Consider the following 19176-nt stretch of genomic DNA (forward strand, 5'->3'; position numbering starts at 1 on the left):
AAAGGAAGATCTAGAAGGCAGGCAGACTGCAAGCTTGCTGGTTTTGTGTCTTGGTCCACGAACTTGGGCTGATGCTGGATGTGTCCTTGAATGATGCTGGGTCTAACTGAGGGCAAGGAAGCTCACAGTCTGGCCCATTCTAGCCCAGCATGGGAGGCTGTCTTCTTCCTCACTCATCCACAGGGAAGTAGTGCCTCCCTGAGCAGCAGAACCTAGAATGTCTCCCCTACATAGGCTGTGTTGGGCTATGAGATACCAGATAGGACAGTGAACTTTGACTTACTAGGATTTCACTTTTCTCTAAGCCTCAAATAGGCAGCTCCTCCTTCAACCAAGCTTTCCTTAGGGCTTTCTCTTGGGACAGGGGGACCTCATTAACGCTGGAGAGTGAAGTGGACACTGAATCTGTAGAGTAACCATGACAACAAGTGTGAGTTGGGACTGAGAGCCAGACTTGATCCTCCTGTAACACAGTAACAAAGCCCCAAGTACTTGATTCTAATTATATCTTAATTGTCGCTGGTTTTTTTCTTAAAGGACCAAAAAGTCAATTCTTAATAAACAGCTAAAGCCATGAATAACACCTTTCCAAACAGACAATTTTTATTTAAATTGTAAAAAATAGTAATTCCAAACAAGAGTCTCCACCTACCCCGTGACAACTCACCAGAGAAGGCCCTGCTTCCTCCTCCCCCTCCTTGAAGTCCCCTGTGCCTAATCAACAGCCCGGGGCAGCACCCTGCACTGCTGCTAGATTTTCCAAAGAGGGAGAACAGGGCAAGGCTCACCACCATTGGAAATTGCCTGAGACCAACTGAAAGAGTCCAGTCTGAAATCCCAACTGTTCCTATGAAAGTCCTTCTACCGGTGACTCGTTGGCTTAGGGCAGGAGCAGGGAAGCTGGGACCAGAATAGCCTGTGGGCTCACTTAGCTTCTCCGGCAACAAAGACAATCTGTCTCTTGTTAGGCTTGTATAGGCAGGTTGGAGGCTGAAGGTCTGTTAGTGCATTTAGTGCTGGGTGAGAAGGGTGGCCCAGCCTAGGATACTGAAGTCCTCTGGTGGCAAGGCAGAGCCATGAGAGCCCACATCCCCCGTCACTTTCTGCTGAATAAGGGGGGTGGGGAGTATGTCCCCACTGCTGGTTCTTGGCAGCCCTTCTGTGCCTGCTTGGGCCTGTTCCTCGGGGGTACTGGAGAGCTTGAGTCTAGTAAGATTGGGGGTGACCCTGTGCTAAGACCCAGCCACAGCTCAGGCCATAGCATGGCTGGTCTAAGAGTAGCCCCCGGCCATCTGACTCGTAGCCGCATTGCTGCCCACTCCTCGCCAGGCCTGGAAGCTGAAGAAAGCACTCACTCCATAGGCAATCATCACTAGGCAAGCAAAAAACTGGCAGGAAAGAAGAAAAGGGGTCAAGGTGGTCAGTCAGAGAGAGCAAGGGAACCATATGGGGTCAGCGACAGCAGACCAAGTGGTCTCCTTAGATGGACTTGGGGATAAATCTTAAGCTACAGCCCCTGAGTCAATCAGAACCATTTGTTCTGGCAGCCACACCCCTTATGCCCAGCCACACACACCACACAGCTGGCATTATGTTCTAAGGGTCTGGGCAATGGAACCACACAGGCCAGACATGTCAGATGGTACCAGGGGCGACCAAGAGTGTCCAACTGCTCAGTGTAATAGGAGTGACCATGAGGTAACTTCACATACTTCACAGGGACTTAACGTCCACAGGAAACATTCAGGGCTGAGGCAGGTGGATCTCTGTGAGTTTGAGGCCAGCCTGGTCTACAAGAGCTAGTTCCAGGACAGGCTCCAAAACTACAGAGAAACCTTGTCTCGAAAAAACAAACAGACAAAACCATTCAGGGCTGGGGCTTAGAAGTAGAGTGTTTGCCCAGCCCTGTGGTTCTAGGCCCAGAATTGAAAACATAACAAACAACAGTAACAATACTCAAAAGGAGTTTTCTGAACCACTTCATACTCTGTATGCTGACCTGTGTTTTCTGCAGCTTAGGTCTCAGTTCCAAAAAGTGAGCTCACTATTTTATTTATTTTTTTGTGGGGGGAGTGGGTTTTGAGACAGGGTTTCTCTGTAGCTGGGATTAAAGGCATGTACCACCAGCACCCAGCAAGTTTACTAATTTTTTTTTTTTTTTTTGATTTTTCGAGACGGTTTCTCTGTAGCTTTTGGTTCCTGTCCTGGAACTAGCTCTTGTAGACACAAAACCTCAGAGAAACCCTGTCTCAAAAAACAAAAAAACAAACAAACAAACAAACAAAAAAGAGAATACAAGTCAAAACTGCAGACAGAACGTAGTGATTAACAGCCACCCCAGGTGACGTGAGGCAAAACGAGTATGGCTCAGCAGAGGTCCACAATGATCCCAAGTGTCCTGGTCCCTAAGGAAGACTGAGTGACACTGAGCATCCGGGAACCTGTGAGCACACAGGCCTGGGCTGGTGGATCCCCTGCAGAAGGCTGGAGCCTCAGCCTCGGGAGCATACTTACAGAGGCAGCCGAGCGCTGGTTATACGGCCGAGAGCCCTTCAGGGACGTCAGATCAACAGCTGAGGCACAAGTGATAAAGGCGGTAATATAGAGAACCGTGGCGGCGACGAAGAAGACCATCAACTGTGGGGCAAGGGAAAGCAGCCGTAAAACATCCGCAGGGAGTATCCCCACCCCAGGACAGTGCCAGGCTACCAGGCCACTCCTCTGCCATGGCAACAAGCCACTCACCTCTAACCAGCTAAAGAAAAGCAGGCCACTCAATACTTGGCACGTGGCCATAGCCACACCCTCCCTGTGACCACATCAGCACTTGGCCTTGGCTGGCCCTAGGATAATGTCTCACGTCCCTCTTGCCACCAATGCAAGAGATCCATGACCCCCTTTGGCATTATCCTCAACTCAGGGAATCTGTACAGAACACCAAGGAGACTGGGCGTGAGTCTCACTGGTAAAGCATTTTTGTCCCGCCTTTGTGAGGTCCTGAGTTTGACCCCTAGCACCATCAAAACAACAAACAAAATACCTCCCCTTGAGGCTGATGCTGGACAGTGCCGCTCCCCAGGACCAGGTACGTGTGAGGTTTCTGGAACATTCCTGACCCAGTTCACTAGTCTACCTTGCCTGGCCCTTTCAAGGATTGGTGGTCTCTATATCAGAGTTGCGGGATCATCACCCAGCTCCTGCCTGGCACAGAAACAGAACTCAACTGGCCTTCATGGAGCGCTGTACTGGAGCCCCATTCTGGCTTCAGAGACAACTCTCCCGCAGTGCAGGATTCTTCTTTTTGGGGCCCAGGGATATTCAGAGGGAGTGTGACCCTCAGTCAGGAGTCCAGCCACCGCCACCTCAATCCCAAATCATGTCCCCAAGTACAATGACCACTGCATACCCTGCCAGGCTCTGGCCAGTGATACAAGATCTAACAAACCCATTCTGTCTCAGCATGACTCACGTTTCCTCTGGTTAAACAGGCATTGAATTGTACACAATCGCCGCCTAGTCCCAGCCTCGCTTGCCTTACAATCATGTGCCTCTGTGCTCACTGAAAGCCTCAGACCCAGCTGCATGGGTGTTCCGGGTTCCAGAAAGAAAAAAAAATGAACCATTTTCTGTGTCTGGCCAGGGTGCTTCCTCCAGTCAGAGGAGACTGGCCTGAGACAAACCTGAGGCACCCATCCTCTCCAGAGCTGCAAGGCCTCCTAGAGACACTCTGACCACCCTCAAGAAGGTATAGTATCTGCAAGGGCATCTTGCGGACCCGCTCAACAGTCCCTTGCTGCTGGTCCCTTCCCAGGGCAAAGTAGGGCATCTACTTAGATCATAAATGTGTCTTTCCACCACAGCTCTTCAGGTAGTGAAGAGGCAGAAGGATCCCGACCAGCCCCCCTCCACTTCACATTTATGGAAGATCAAGGATCACTCACAGACAAGAGGGCTTAGCCTGGAGCCAGACAGTACCCCTGACCCAGACTCACCACCAACGGCCAGGGCACCATGTACAACTTCATGTGCAGCTGAAACAGGTAGATGATGAAGAAGACGATTGTCAACAGCCAGAGGAAGACAGCGACAAACATGACCCAGCCATAGGCAGGGTACAGGTGGTATGGCGTATCAGCAATCAGGGCCCACACCAACAAACCCAGCACCTGTGGAAAAAACAGGGGCGTCTCAGAGCCCCATAGCTCTGGCCGGAGGCCCAGGCCTCCTTTCTTGTTAACTCAAACAAATCTTGGGCTGCTAGCAAGATGGCTCAAACAGTAAAATGCTTGCCACGAGCCTGGCAACCCGAGCTCGGTGCCTACAGCTCGAGGGCATAAGGAGAGAACTGGCTACCAAAAGTTGCCCACTGACCTCCACTCACGTGTTAAAAAAGCTTTTTTTCAAAGAAACCTTGACTTGCCTCCTGCTGTGCACCTCTGTGCTGGGGATCTTGTCTGGCCGCTCCTCTGCTTCCTCAATCACCGCTGTGCTGTGACAGAAGGCCCTTCCAAGTCCCCAGACACTGCCATCCATGTGGGAACAGTGTCTCCCATAGAGTGTGTGGTCTTTTGCACCACTGCTCACCACAAGAGTACAGGACCTCCACTTTGTAACAAACAAGGGCACGGAAGCCAATACCTGTAATCCCAACACGGGAGGAAAATGCAGGAGACTTGAGTCCAAGGCCAACATCTACCTAGTGAGTTGTAGGCCAGCCTGAGACATGTGAACCCAGCTCAAAACAAAACCTCTGTCTAAAAAGGGGGGTGGGGAGCTATGAGAAGGCTCAGCTGGAAACTGTAGCTGAGCTCACTCACCTCCAGAACCCACAGTGGAAGGGGAGTGCTCACTCATTCCCAAAGGTTGTCCTCTGGGGGCTGATGAGATGGATAAATTTGCCTACTGGCAGATAAATTGCCTACTGGCAGGCTTGATGGCCTAGGGTAAACTCTCAGCTTCCATGCTCACACACACGTATACACTAAAGTGTTAAATTTTAAAAACTTTGGGGGTTGTTCTTTTGATATCGTTTTGTTTTTGTTTTTGTTTTTGAGACAGGACCTTATTCTATATCCTTGGCTAGCCTGGAACTCACCAATTTCCTCCTGCCACTGCCTCCTGAATGCTGGGGTTAAAGGCATAAGCTACCAGGCCTGGCTTTAAATAAACATTTAAATGAAAAAAGGGAGGCAGAGGCAGGTGAATCCCTGTGAGTTCGAGGCCAGCCTGGTCTACAAGAGCAAGTTCCAGGACAGCTAAGGCTGTTTACACAGGGAAGCCCTGTCTCTCAAAGCCAAAAAGAAAGGAAAGAAAGAGAGAGAGAGAGAGAGAGAGAGAGAGAGAGAGAGAGAGAGAGAGAGAGAGAGAAGGAAGAAAAGAGCGTGAGAGATGGCCTGGGAGGGTAAAGGCACTTGCCACCAAACCTATGTTTGAATCCTGGGACCCACATGGTAGAGAGTACCAACCCCTGCAAGTTGTCATCTGATACAAGCATGTGTACATAAGTGTGTGCACATACGATAAATAGTGTGTGCACATAAGATAAATAAATAACTGTAATAAAAATTAGTCTCTGGACAAAGAAAAAAAAATCCCATTCCCAGGACAACCCCCACACCAATGGGAACAGTTTCTGTGTGTTTTTCTTGGCTCAGTAGAGCAGAGACTGTCTCCAGGGTTCTGAGTCCTCCAGCCTAATGCTCCTCCCCCTCCACCGGCCCTAACTCCCAGTTGTCTCCCCTACAGGTGTTGCCATCCGGCCTCACAAAGGAAGGTCAAGCGACTGCCCGTTACACTGCTCCCCCGTAGCTGGACATCCCTGTCTGTGCATGCTGAAGCTAACAGAATGAACTTTGTTGAAAACCTGTTTCCCTTCCCCCTGTGTAACTTTCCCCTCACAGCTGATCTGGGCTTCCTCACCTCATTTGATTTCTTTTTGTTTTGTTTTGGTGTTTTTTTACTTTGTTTGTTTTACAGTCTCGAACTCACAGAGACCCACCTGCCTCTGCCTCCCGAATGCTGGATTAAAGGTGTGCCACCACCACTGAGCCTAGTTAATTTATTTTTATTTTATGTGCGTGCATTCACCTGCATGTCTATCAGTGTGAAGGTGTTAGATCACCTGAAACTGGAGTAACAGGTGTTATGAGCTGCCGTGTGGGTGCTGAGAGTTGAAAATGGGCCCTCTGGAAGAGCAGCCAATGCTCTTAACCACCGAGCCATCTCTCCAGCCCCCTTCATTTATAACAGTGCAGGGACCACACCCACCTCAGGCAGCTCCTCAAAGCTGGAAGTTCAGTTTTACCCAGGAGCCTGTGTTTCCTTCCCCTGGAGTCCCTACATAGGCACCAAACCCAGAGAGGTCCATACACGGACTTTTTGTAGGGCGCAGTCCAAAGGAGCCTGGGGGAGGCCCAAGGGAAGTATCACGCCATGGCTGCCCTTGGCCTCCCCAGCCCCTTTGCTGGCCGAGGATCTCTAGGTTGGGGAACACGCACTCCTGTCTGGAACTCTGGGTATAGAAGTCTACTGTGGCTCTGGAGAAAGAGGCTCCTTTGCTAAGACACAGGAGGGTTGTTCCTCCTTCTGCCTGCACACATGGAAACTAGTGGCTCCGGTCCAAGGGCAAGACCACTTTTGGTCAGATATTAGGAGCAACACTGTACTCTGGAGGCTGGTCTTTGGGAACAAGTCCCTGCCCCTGGCTGTCCACTTTGCTGACAGGCCACTTGCAAGTTCCCAGGCACCTAAAGAGAGGTCCTCACCAGAGGGCTCAGGACCCAAAGCTGGGGGCCCTGCCAGCCACCTCCTTCTAAAACACCCCACCAAAGATCTATCTCAGGGATGTTTCTTTTTGGTTTGGAATACGCATTTGCAGGGTAAGGACAGATTCTGCTCTCCCAGCTGGTGTGAGCCCCGGACACCCCATGTCACAGAGCATCCCTCCCATCTGTTCTTGCTTCTGACCCTCACAAGCAGGCCCGGGTGTTGGCCCCTGTGCCCACTTTACAGCAAGAAGAGGGACAGAGTAGCAGGGCCTTCCTAGCCTGTGGTCACTTGTCAAACTGACAAAGCCCTCGTTGAACTACAACAAGGGCCAGGGAGAGAGCTCAGTAGCCGAAGGCACTTGCCACCAAGTCTGACGACCTGAGTTAGATCTTCAGAACCCACATGGTGGGGGAGAACTGACCCCTGAAAGTTGTCCTCTGACCTCCACATATGCACTTTGGGGTGCCCATGCATGCCTCCCCCGACACACACTCAGGACAAGATATCTTGGACTAGGCTCCACACACCTTCTTCCCTCTCTTCCTTCCTGTTTCTCCCCCGACCCCGCTTCTCTCTTTCTTGGCAAGCTCTCATTAGTCCAGAGAGACCTTGAACCCCTACTTCTGCTTCCCAAGTACTGATATCACAAGCATGTGGCACCTCACCTGGCCCCCACACGCCCTTTATCCCCCAACCCCAAATCACTGTGCCTGAAACAGACACACTAGAAAGGCCACAAAGCCCTAGAGCTGGGTGAGGTCTTTTCCATCAGGAGAATGGAGACTCCTTGGAATACCAGCTCAGGCAGCTTCCTGGGTAAGAAGCAGGAAGGTGAGCCTGCTAGGGCTGTCCGCTCTTATATGAAGTAGGTTCCAGGTCCCTCACCCTGCCGCTGGGTTGTCTGGTTCCAACTATCTGATAGGAAGTTAGAGAAGGCATCCGAGTGACAATCCAGAAAAGGCCGTGTTTACACGCGTGCCCTCTTCTCTCCAAGCCATCTTGCCAGGTTCCCACAAGTGCTCAGGAGACATACTACGCACTGTAGGTAAAGGGTGGGTGAGCCTGGGACCCCACTCTGCCTTGACAGAGCTGTGACAAAGGAGTTGCTGGGGGCGGGGGAGGGATGGATAAAGCAAAAATGTGTCAGCCTCTACCAAGGGCAGGGATGTAGGAACCCACGAGTCCCCACCCTGTCTGACTCCACCCCTCTTTTCCAGATCAGCAAACAGGTTAGAGATAAAGCAGTAGATAGGTAGGAGAATTTGTGAACCTTTGGGCTGTTGTGCCTGGCCCCGAGCCCAGGCAGCAGACTTGGTTTCTGCCCTAGAACGAGGAAGGTCCATTCCTCTTTTAGAACCCAACAAACTGGTTTCTCTTAAGCCATCAGCCTGGGTATTTCACTGACCCCTCCACTGATGTGGATGGTCCTGCCAGGGATGTTCCAGAAACTGCAGGACCCCCTGGGACTCACTGAAACACCACCTGGTGCAGATCCCACTCTACTGGAAGCACCAGAAGCCTTGCCGCATGGGCTCCACTCTTCAGGGATAGCAAAAAGCAGCAGGTTGCTGGGAGCAGAGAATCAAGAGGCCCAGTTCTACTCCCTGACCCTATGACCTCTCCCAGAACTCTGGGTCCAGCACAGGTCTCCCGTAGCTCAGACGTCCCTCTAGCGTGACCTGTCCCTGGTGCCTCTCTTCACTACCCTCTACTGCGACACTTCTGTGTCAGGGTGCCCTGTTGAAATGGGTTAAAAACAAGCGGTGTTTAAATGAATACAGTTTGTGTGTTGTTATTTCGGGCATAAGCTAGCAGGCGGCCGGGTGCTGGGGACGCAGCCCCGCCACTCTTATTTCAACAGAGCCCCACCCTCAGGGTGCTCCCACACCAGCAAGCTGTGCCAGATCAAAAACATAAACTGCTCAAATATGCATGTTCACAGGGTAGGTGTGTGGGAACTAATGCTGGAGGGGAAGGGGAACCAGAAGGAAGATCAGTTGTAGATATCGGGCAGAGGAATTCCCCACTGGCAAAGTAACCTGTGATAAGGTTTAAGGAAGTGAAAAGGGGGGACAAAGAGAATCGTGGGGGACTCCAGAAGAAAATGCAGTTCTACCTCTGGCAGTCTGGGTCACCTTGACCTCTGTGTCCATCTACCCCCTCCTTTCTAGACAGTGTCAGACTCAAGCCAAGTCACTGTGTGGCCTTGGGAGACTCACACAAGCTTTCTGTCCTCGTCTGGGGCGCACAAAGGAGTTTTCTATTGGGTGTGAGGTTCAGGGACAACAATGCCTACCCTGATGCCGGGCAGGTGGACTCTGGGGCCATAGCAGGGGTGGGAGGGGGTGTGTGGTTATGTGGTTTAGTTAAACCACAGGAAGCGAGGGCAGAGCGAGGGAGCTTCCAGTAAGGGAAGCAACTAGACCTGGAGGTTGACACTAGGTCCCAAGGGCTGAGCGAGGCTTCTGGAATAGGAAAGCATGTTACTGGTGGACACGCAACCCTGGGGAGCTAAGGGCTGCTGAGCGGCACTACGCACGCTAGACAAGGGCTCTGTCCAGAGCCACTCCCATCAGAGTTGCTGAGTCTTGAGGGAATGTTAGAAATTGCTTGCTTGTTTTTAATTATGTGGCATCTCTAGTGTTTAAATGTTAGCAATTAAGCCAAATGTTTTAGGAAGAGCAAAGACCAATCCTCCGGAGGTGATGAGTGGTGCTAAGTTTTCCACAGGCCTCAGTGGCTGCTCCTTACTGCACTTCCAGGAAACTGAGGCGCAGGGTGGCTGCAAGACCCTTCTTGGGGTCCCCCCTCACTTAGGGCACAGCTAGGCAGCTGAGGACATGCAGAACTTGGCCTAGACTGGCCTGGCCTAGCCCAACCTCCACCCCCATCCTGGCCCTTCTCCCTACACTGAAAGGGACTTTATGGGGACAAAAAGTCACCCATTGTGTCCCAGGAGACAAAGGGGCAAGAGACAGAGGCTCCAGGCGCCTGGGCAGGCCACACCACTACCACACACCACCCCCTCTGTGTCAAAGGAGGGCTGGGGGAGGCACCTTGGAATTCCTGCCCTGGATATGAAGCATTCTAGAACGCGGGGGCCATCCAAATCCCAAGGAAGACCAGGAACCACCCAGCTGTCCCCCTCTATATCTGAAGCAGACACACAAGGAATTCCACGGAGTCACTCAGCCAGGGCACACTCTCCCGGGGCCAGTTCTGTGCCAGGCGGTTCCAGGTGCACAGAAGGCAGCAGGGCCGTGGGCAGCTGGGCCGGGCCTGGCCTGCAGGAGCCCACCTGGGCCTTGACTAGCGCTGCGGGATTCCAGATGCAGCCTTCCCTATGCCGCCTGCCATAGAGTGGCAAGTCCTAGATCTAAAAGAGAGTGCTTAAAATCTGGAGGTACAAAGGTATACACACCACACACACACACACGCTGATGGCTGAGTCATATGGACCTAAAATATATTCAACAACATGATCATCCCTGAGAGGTAGAGGCAGGAGGGTTGCCACAAGTCTGAAGCCAGCAGGAACTTCACAAGACCCTGTCCTGTCTCAATAATAACGACAGCCATAATAAATAATTAAATGTATTGTTGTTATTATTATTTAGTAGGAAAATCTACCCAACATGAACTCAGACTACTGCTCTCTCTGCAAGAGGCTCTGCAGGTCTCCTTCTGGTCCCATTCAGGTATGCGAGGCAGGTGCAGGCTTTGTGACTCCCGCCCTCCCTCTGTCTCTTCTGGCTCCCCAGCAAGAGGCAATGTGCCCAAAAGGGTTTCAGAAATTCACAGCACCCAGTCTACATCACACTCCTCCCTCTTCCCCAGGGGGTTGCATAATACCCGTCTGGGTCTTCCCAACACTAGAATCCGGCCAGCCATGAGGGCATCTTAGGGAGTTCTCATTCTGCTTGAGAAGGCCCAGGTAGAGCCCTTGTACGTACTGCCCCAGCATCCAGCTAGCCAGGCCCTTCGCTTCCTGGGCCTTCCTCTCTCCAGGACCAACTTTCTTCCCAGAGAAGCACTCAGCCCATTTCACAGAAGGAAAAGTGAGGCTCTTTTAGAAGATGAGGATCTGGCCTAAGGGACGTGTATATGAGGGGTTGCTAGACAGCCCAGGGATAGACTTCCTTTCTCCTAGTACTGACTCCTGGGAGGTAGGGACATTGTCTTGGTAACTAGTGCCTGGAGGAACTGTCACTGCCGGGAATGCCAGAGCTCTGGAGCCAGCACAGCCTGTGAATCTCTCAGCCTGGTGAAGTCTATACAGATGGGCAAGGCCTTCCTCTTTTCCTGGGGGTGGCCCGAGCATATTTCTCTGGACTCCATTCCCAGGAGGGGCTGGTGCCAGGCACACTCCACACACCCCAGGCTGACAGAAGTTCATCTGGTCCCGCCTAACCTTCAGCCCAGTCCTCCCTCGGAGACCCTGGTGTGCCACCCTGCCTCTCCTCCCTGAGCAAACAGGAGGCACTGACCCTGCCCAGCAGCAAAAGCCAGAGCCCCATACTGTCAGACCCAGGGCTGGGTCAGCGGCTGCCAAGGAAAACAGGCCCCCACCTAGGCTCACAGTAACCACAAAGACAGCGGTCAACATAGTCCAGCCACTGCAGCCCGATGGCAATTGCCGACCACACAGGATGACTCTGCAAATGTGAGCTGGTCCCTTCCTGAAACAGAGGTCACTTTCTGCTTATAGACGACTTGGGAAAACCCCCAGGTAGTCCTGAACTCATTGTGTGAATCTGAGGGTAGAGCCTTCCCTCTCTGACCCTGACATCCACACCCCTCACAGCTTTTGACATAGCCACAAATTATGTATAATTCCCAACCTAATAACATTTTCATTTCTTTAGAAAGTTTTTTTTCCTGGTTTTTCAAGACAGGGTTTCTCTGTTTAACAATCCTGGCTGCCCTGGAACTCACTTTGTAGACCAGGCTGGACTTGAACTCAGATCTGCCTGTCTCTACCACCAGAGTGTGGGATTAAAGGTGCCACCGCCAACCAGGGGAAAAAAAAATTCTTAATGGTTGTTCATTGGTTAATTTTGGTTTTTAGAGACAGGATCCTATTACTTAGCCCAAGATAGTTGGTATGCCCTGTGTAGCCCAGAATGGCCTTGAACTTACTAATCTCCTTCCTTAGGCTCCTGACCGCTGGGACCACAGGCATGTGCCAACATGCTCCACTTGCTATATAAATTTTTAAATAAGTATTACAGGGCTGGCAATATGGCTCTGGGTAAAGATGCCTGTAACCCACTCTCATGACCTGAGCTTCAGACTTGAGACCCACGTTGTAAAAAGAGAACCAACACCCACAAGTTGTCCTCCGGCCTCTTGATTCATAGAGTAGCTTGCCTGTGACTTACACACATACACACACACACACACAGAGTAATCTTTAATTTAAATAATAATTCATTTTATTTAGATAGTTTTTGTTTTTTGAAACAGGGCTCACTATGTAGTCTCGTGCCGCCTGGAGATCACTATGTAGGCCAAGCTGGCTTCAAACTTACAGAGATCCGCCTGCCTCTGCCTCCTGAGTGCAGTGCTGGGATTAAAGTAGTAGGCCCCGTGCCTGGTGCAATTTATAAATTTTAAAATTTTTTCCTAAAAGTGTATTGCTACAATGATTACTGCTAATCTCTTGTTGTGTTAACTGATAAACCAAGCTTTACCACAGCTGAGTCCATGCAGAGCCGTCCCTAGGGCTCAGCCCAGCCTCAGAATGGGTCCTTACGGAAAAAGGTGACTATTGCAGGGTAGTCCACTGGACAACTGTCGAGGCTGTCTCCGCAGCATGCTCTCCGGCTTGGCCAAGCTCAACACAGACCTTATTAATGACATTGAACTGTGGAAAGGTCTCAGCTTGACTCAGTTTTCAGACACCAGAAAGAAATAAAGGCGGAAGGGACAGAATGTCCCCACACACGGACCTGCCACCTCTGCCTATCAGATTGGAGTGGGTCCAGAGTGTGTCATATCACCAGCCAGGGTGACCATGGGGCAGGCACCTACTGGAGAGGACACAGCTGTGACCTTCGTGGAGGACACTCTCCATCACACTCCCAGGTGCAGGGGTGGTGGACACAGGCCTGTCCTGTCTCCTCGACTGCAAGAGAAGTTAAGGCTAGAGGGTCCTAGTTCAGGTCCGTCCTAAGCTACAAAGTGAGTTCAAGGCCAGCCTGGGCAACTTAGGGACACCTATCTCGAGACTGAAAATAGTAAAAAAGAAGGCTGGGTGTGTGTTAAAATGAAACACAACAAACACTGAGTGTGAAAACTGCAGGTGGACAGCCCGATCGCTACCTTTCGCAGCCTGGGTGGGGTGGGGTGGGGTGGGGTGGGGTGTACACACACTGCACATACCGTCTCACCCTGGAGCTCCACTTACAGAAAATGCCACACAGACACCAGTGGCACGTGCAAAGTCACGCACGGCAGAGGCGTGGAAATAACAAAGGAATGGGAATTCAGGTGTGTCAGGGCCCAGCTGCACCACGAGTTGCTACAGTCAGGTGAGTGTGCTCCCTGCTAAGAAGACACCTGGAGCCTACATCTCTTAGCTGTACTCCTGAGCCCCTATTTTAGAAATAAAGACTCTAGGCTGGGCAGTGGTGGCGCACGCCTTTAATCCCAGCACTCGGGAGGCAGAGACAGGCTGATCTTTGTGAGTTCGAGGCCAGCCTGGTCTACAGAGTGAACTCCAAGACAGACAAGGCTACACAGAAAAACCCTGTCTCGAAAAAAAAACAAAAACGAAACAAAACAAAATGCAATGGTTGGCTGACCTGTAGAAAAATTGAGACGTAGCCAAATGAACGAAGGCCACAATGACACTGTAACCGCACCACAGAAGCTACAGAGGCATTGTGTCACAGCGACCCACACACAACAGACACACTGTAACTCCACGGCTGGGGTTCTAACGCTACACTCATTTTATTGTGTGTGCACATATGCATACACATGGGCATTCTCGTGCCACGGAGCCCTTAGAGAGGTTGGAGGGCAAACCGCCAGTTAGTCTGCTTTTCTACCACGTGGGCCGCCAGACTTGGAACAAGCTTTTGCCTGTTGTACCATCTCACCTCTCCCTCCCCCCACCCATCAGTGTTCTTTACATGCATAAAAAAGGGACTGAAAATATTCTAAAACAGTTGCCCTCATAGGGGGAGGGGCTGGATCCAAGAACAACTTTAGCTCTGGTGGCATAGGGTCTGTGCAGCCCAGGCTGTTGGCCTTGAGCTGCCTTGGGATTCTTCAGTCTCCTGAATGCTGGGTTACACACACACACACACACACACACACACACACACACACACACACACACACACACACCCCTACCTGGCTAGCATTTTTCTTTGTTTGTGTTTTTGTTTTTCAAGACAGGGTTTCTCTGTGTAACAGTACTAGCTAGCTGTCCTAGAACTTGCTCTGTAGACCAGGCCTGCCTCTGCCTCCCAAGTGCTGGGATCACCACACCTGGCCTTGTTTAAGTCTTTTTAAAGGAGGATATTTACATACGCTCATTAGGTAATTACAAATAAATTCCCAAAGTTGTCACGCTCTTGCCCGCCAGCGAGGAGGAGTGTGGCAGGAACTAACCATGCAGGGCACTGTGGCTTCATCACGGGAACCTGCAGGCTCCACTCAGACTACCAAACAACCTCAGGTCAATCAGTACTAAGGGAGCCCCCAGTACTGTCACCCCAAATCCACCTGCCACTGCTCGCATCTGCTCAGCAACACAGCAGACCCTTCTCAGAAGTCAGAACTCTTGGGCCTTGTCCTGTCCCTTCATGGAGAAAAAAGCCTGCCTGCTGGGACTGCCAGTCAGCCAAAATCACCAAGAAGAGCTTCCTCATGTCCCCAAGAGTGGAAGGATGAAGGAAGCCTTGAGCACTGAGCTCCTTGTCCCCAGAAACAGTTAGACTTGCCTAAGAGACCTAGCATCTAGGGCCTAGTGAATCCTGCCTTCACTCCGCCACGTGCCAGGCTAAGTCCTTGGTGGGTGCTACTTCTCCACCATCACTGTTTTACAGACAAGGGTATAGGGAAGTGGTGAATTAAGAAGTTCCCTAGCATCCAAAATTGAAGGAGGCAGAGTCTGGATTTGAACCCCAAGACCTCGGCTTCCAGGTCTACCATCAGTCAGTGTTTTCAATGATACCCTGGAGCACTATGGTGGCAGAGGAGGTCTCTAATCTGTTTGCTTACTTAAAAACAGACCCTTATGGCTGCTCCCAATCCTAGGAGGAAGGCTAGAAAGTGCTCACTGCTCACGTCCCCATTCCCTCAAGGCATTCATCAGCTAGTCCCTAGCGTCTAGTCCTGAGCACCAGGGCTTAATCCACCGTCTCACCTAAATCCCCTTCATTCTCTCCCCAAACAGGGTCTACTTAGCTCAGGCTGGCCCCAAATCCGTGATCTGAGGAGCACCAGAGTTATAAACCTTGCTAGAACCTTCTTCTGAAACCCCATCCATCTAGACACTCTTAAGAGCTCGCCTTTGCCAGGAAGCCCTCCCCAAAAGCCTGGGCAGAGTCTTCCTTCCTGAAGTAGTCATACATACTTCTCTTGGAACCCTCTAGGAACCCAGACCCCCAAATAAAGGCAACAGGAAACATAGCTGGAGCCAGGCCTCAGATGGCCAGATCTGAGTGCAAATCCTACCTGTGTGCAGCGGCCTGGCCTTGCCGAATGCCACTTTCCCACCCCACCCCTGTGTGACTTTGCTCAAGTGCCTCTGTGCTTATCACCAAGTCCCAGGTAGGACCATTCTTTGTCCCCAAACTGGAGTTGGGGGGGGCGGTGTTAAAATTAGCAAAAAGATGGGCACTCCATCCTCACGTTTTTCAGTTTTTCTAAAGTGGTTAGGGTGTACCATGGGCACCTTCCGGCCACGCACACAAAGAGCAGTAGCACACAGCACTCTGGTGCTTCACGACTAGAAGAGTTGTCTCTAGGTCACGCTTGCCTATTTAGAAGTGAGCTATGAAGATTCGTGGTTCTCCTTTTGCTTACATTACTAGGAAGCTCAGGCACGAAGATTATACACTTGCAGGCTTCTCCAAACCATCAGGTTTTAGAAATACACTAACTCTTCTGTTTTAACCATTACTAGTGCCATCTGATATTCTGGGGCTAGAGGGGGATGGGTAAGGTTACAGAGTATAAAGACCATCAGTTATCTGTACACTGAGGCAGGTTCACAGATGAAGAACAATGTTTTGCTCAAGTAGCTTGGACTTCCTCCTCACCCACCTTTCCAGCACTGCAGGACACTTTTGGGTACAGAGCAACCTGGGGAGCAAGGAGTACCATCTCCTCAGTTACTGCCCCCTCCAAACAGCCTTCCCTGATCCCCAGAGGCAGGGACTAGGCAGGGAGCCTCTCCCACGTCCTCTAAAGTGCCACACCCACATACTACAAGAGCAAAGCAAAATATTAGAAGTCAGAAAAACCATTCCCAGAAGGTGAGTGATTAGAAAGAAGTCTCTGAGCCTGTTTTTAATCTGTTGAGAGGAGAAAAATCCAGCCAGACATAGTGGCACACGCATTTAATCCCAGCACTCAGGAGGCAGAGGCCTGTGGATCTCTGTGAGTTCAAGGCCAACCTGGTCTACACGTGAGTTCCAGGACAGTTAGGGCTGTTACACAGAGAAACTGTGTTCTGAAAAACAAAACAACAACAAAAAAGATGCCTAGCCAAAAGGTCTAGGCTAGCCTCCAGTGTGCTATTGTGGCTTCCCAGTAGATATGGTGCCTGTCTCTGCCCCTCCCCCATCTGGGCCCCAGCGGAGTAGTAGGTTGCCACAGAAACATCTGAGGGAACAGTGTCTCAGACAAACAGACTGGTACAGTCTCCAAGTGAGGTCTGTGGACCCAATATGGGGAAGGAGCTAGGGAGTAAAAGGTACCTATCACTTCCCACCCTGATGTCTCAATGCTCCCAAACCTCCAAGGGTCACCAACACAACCAAGACCCCAGTTCTGGTCCTAAACGCATAAGATGTAGACCAGATGCTTGCTGATGCTTCAACTGCTTAGGCCTGTGAGCTACTCTCCCGACCTCCACTCAACTCTGCCACCTGCAGTTCCTACACCATTCCCTGCACTACCCCAGGCTCGCATTCCAGGGATGGCCTGCTGGAAAGCAAGCCCTCTAGCTCCCAGGGAAGCCTCTAGACTAGACCTGCCTCCTCTCTGTCCCTTCCACAAGCCACTACTTAGCTCCTCTCAGGTCAGCCCAAAGCTGACCCTCAGGGGTGGGGTTAAAAGAGTCCAAATAGAACCCCCTGGCATGGTGGTGTCAGGGAATAATTGAAACCCTTGGGAAGATGTAGTTCAAAGCTAGCTTCGGCTACACAAGGAGTTTGAAGGCAGCTTCAGCTACAGAGAGAATTAAAGACCAATCTGGGCTATATGTGACTCTGTCTCAAAACAAAAACAAAACTGAATAAAACAAACCAAACAAACAAATCACCAAGAGCCCAACACTCCCGGGTTGACAATGTCTACTGTTGAAGATTTTAACTGGTCCCATCATGCCACCCTTCCCCAATGTCATCAAAACCAAACAATATCCAAAAAGCATTCCGGGGGAATTTTTTTTTAAATGCAAGTTTCTTGTTGCACTTCCGGAGATTCAAAGAGCAATTTCACATTTTTCCGGGGGTGTGGCCCGGGAATCTGAATTTTAAACAAACCCAGGCAGGAGATAGGGGAGGATGGAGAAGATGGGTGAGGGCTCACAAGGAAGATCACAAATCCGAAACCAAGGCAGAGGCCCCAGGTGGAGGTGGCCGCTCCCCTGGAGAGTCGGCAAGACCTAATCTCTGCGGAGGGCCTCTGGACTCCCCGGCCTGGCCCTGGGTTTGCCTCTTAATCTCACTTCCAGAACCACCTATCCCTCTGCCAGTGGACCTCGATTTTTGAAGACTGCTCCCCAGGGGCAGACACAGGCCTCCAGACCCTCACAGGAGTGTACCGTGAAAAGACCGCTTACACCTCAGATTGCACCCGGTGGGAAGGGGCAATCCTTGAGTCCGTAGTCGGGGTCTGCACAGAGATCCCGGGGTGGCAGGCACGTGACTTCTGACCTCCCACAAATCTCCACAGCCCAGAGCAGGAGATTCGACCCGCAGGCCCTGGGCAAGTGCCCCGGAGGGAGCGCACGGGTCGGAGCCACCAATGCGCTGTCCTTCTCTGTCCTGGACGGCCGTCCGGCTGCCTCACTGGCCGGCTGGAGCCGGTGGGCAGTGGACTTTGCTCGGCCGAAAAGGCCTGGGCCGGGTCCCAGAGGGAAGGGGGCAGGGCAGAAGGAGAGGAACAGACTGGCGGACAGTTGTGCGTGGCGATCTCAACCGCGGCTTCACCACAGGAATCACCAGGTAGGGCGTGGGGTCCCCTCCACAGGAGTCTTACTGCGCTCTCAGGGATACCACACGGGCGCCCTGAGGTGCGAGGTTCCAGGCGATCTCGAGGGACGCGTCCTGGGGGTCCCTGGAGAATACCCCAACCCGTCACCGAGCTACCCGGCTCACCAGCTGCAGTAGCGCAAGCACCCCGAGGGCGGAGCGCACGAAGCCCAGGTCCGGGCGCAGCGCAGACACCGACGCTCCCACACCCTGCGCGGGGCTGCTGGTCCTCGTGCTAACTTTCGACGGGAACTCGGCCATGGCGTTCGGGAGCCCACGACGCTCCGGCCGCGCTCCCGGCGCTGCTCCGGGGCTGCTACTGCGGCTCCCGCTGCGGGCTCTGCGTGGGTTCCCTGGGCAGATCCGACAGGTGCGCGACGCCCCGCCCCGCGACGCCCTAGGCCTCGCCCCTCTCTGAGACCCCGCCCCTTAACCCTCGACTCGCTGGCACCTCAGGACGGTGATCTTGAAGTCCTGATCTGCACACCCGTCTACCCGCGACCGAAGCGACCTCGCTCTTTCCCACATAGTCCTAGGGTGTTGTGTGTCCTTGGGCAACCCGCTGCGCCCCCTTAGGAGGAAAGCGGGTCGCTGTGAATCAGCGTCCGGGAAAAGTCTACTCAGACTAGGGGTACGCAGTGGAGGACTGTCCTTTCTAGGCTGCAGGCAGGTGCCTTTCTAAACAGATAAAGCGAACAAGGGAGGTGACTCACACCTGTAATCTCAGCACTCAGGAGGAGTGGAGGAGAGGGGATCATGGAAAATTCAAGTCTAACCTGGCTGTATAATGAATTCCAGGCTTGTCTAGGCTACATGGTGAGACCCTGTCTCTAAACAAACTAACCAACTAAATAACTACTAACACTACCTAAGGCAGAGAGGCATAGGATTAATCCTAGCACTGAGAGGTCAGGAGATCACTTCAGGATTATCTTGGGTTACAGTGTGCATTTCAGGAGAGCCTGGGATA

The 19176-nt window shown here is 51.9% G+C and overlaps 1 protein-coding gene across 1 annotated transcript; it reads right to left on the reverse strand.

Moving 5' to 3' along the window:
• Nucleotides 1–585: 585 nt before the first annotated feature.
• Nucleotides 586–18572, reverse strand: Pllp (plasmolipin). Its single transcript, XM_050143744.1, has 4 exons — nucleotides 18333–18572; nucleotides 3993–4166; nucleotides 2515–2637; nucleotides 586–1388 (listed from the first exon to the last, which is right to left on the reverse strand). The coding sequence occupies exons 1-4, from the start codon at nucleotides 18465–18467 to the stop codon at nucleotides 1272–1274; spliced, it is 549 nt and encodes a 182-aa protein (XP_049999701.1). The 5' UTR covers nucleotides 18468–18572; the 3' UTR covers nucleotides 586–1271.
• Nucleotides 18573–19176: the final 604 nt, after the last annotated feature.

Source organism: Alexandromys fortis, unplaced genomic scaffold (assembly GCF_014885135.2).
Source record: "Alexandromys fortis isolate MF-2015 unplaced genomic scaffold, M_Fortis_MF-2015_v1.1 scaffold_1, whole genome shotgun sequence".
Lineage (NCBI taxonomy): Eukaryota > Metazoa > Chordata > Mammalia > Rodentia > Cricetidae > Alexandromys > Alexandromys fortis.

Bases quoted from the DNA above. Each gene is read 5' to 3' on its own strand.
- Pllp (XM_050143744.1), bottom strand. From the start codon at position 18,467: ATGGCCGAGTTCCCGTCGAAAGTTAGCACGAGGACCAGCAGCCCCGCG. The intron at 4,167-18,332 runs GTGAGCCGGGTA...TTTTTTCCACAG, and splicing joins TGCTTGCGCTACTGCAGCTG to GTGCTGGGTTTGTTGGTGTG. The intron at 2,638-3,992 runs GTGAGTCTGGGT...CTTGCCCCACAG, and splicing joins TGGTGCCCTGGCCGTTGGTG to TTGATGGTCTTCTTCGTCGC.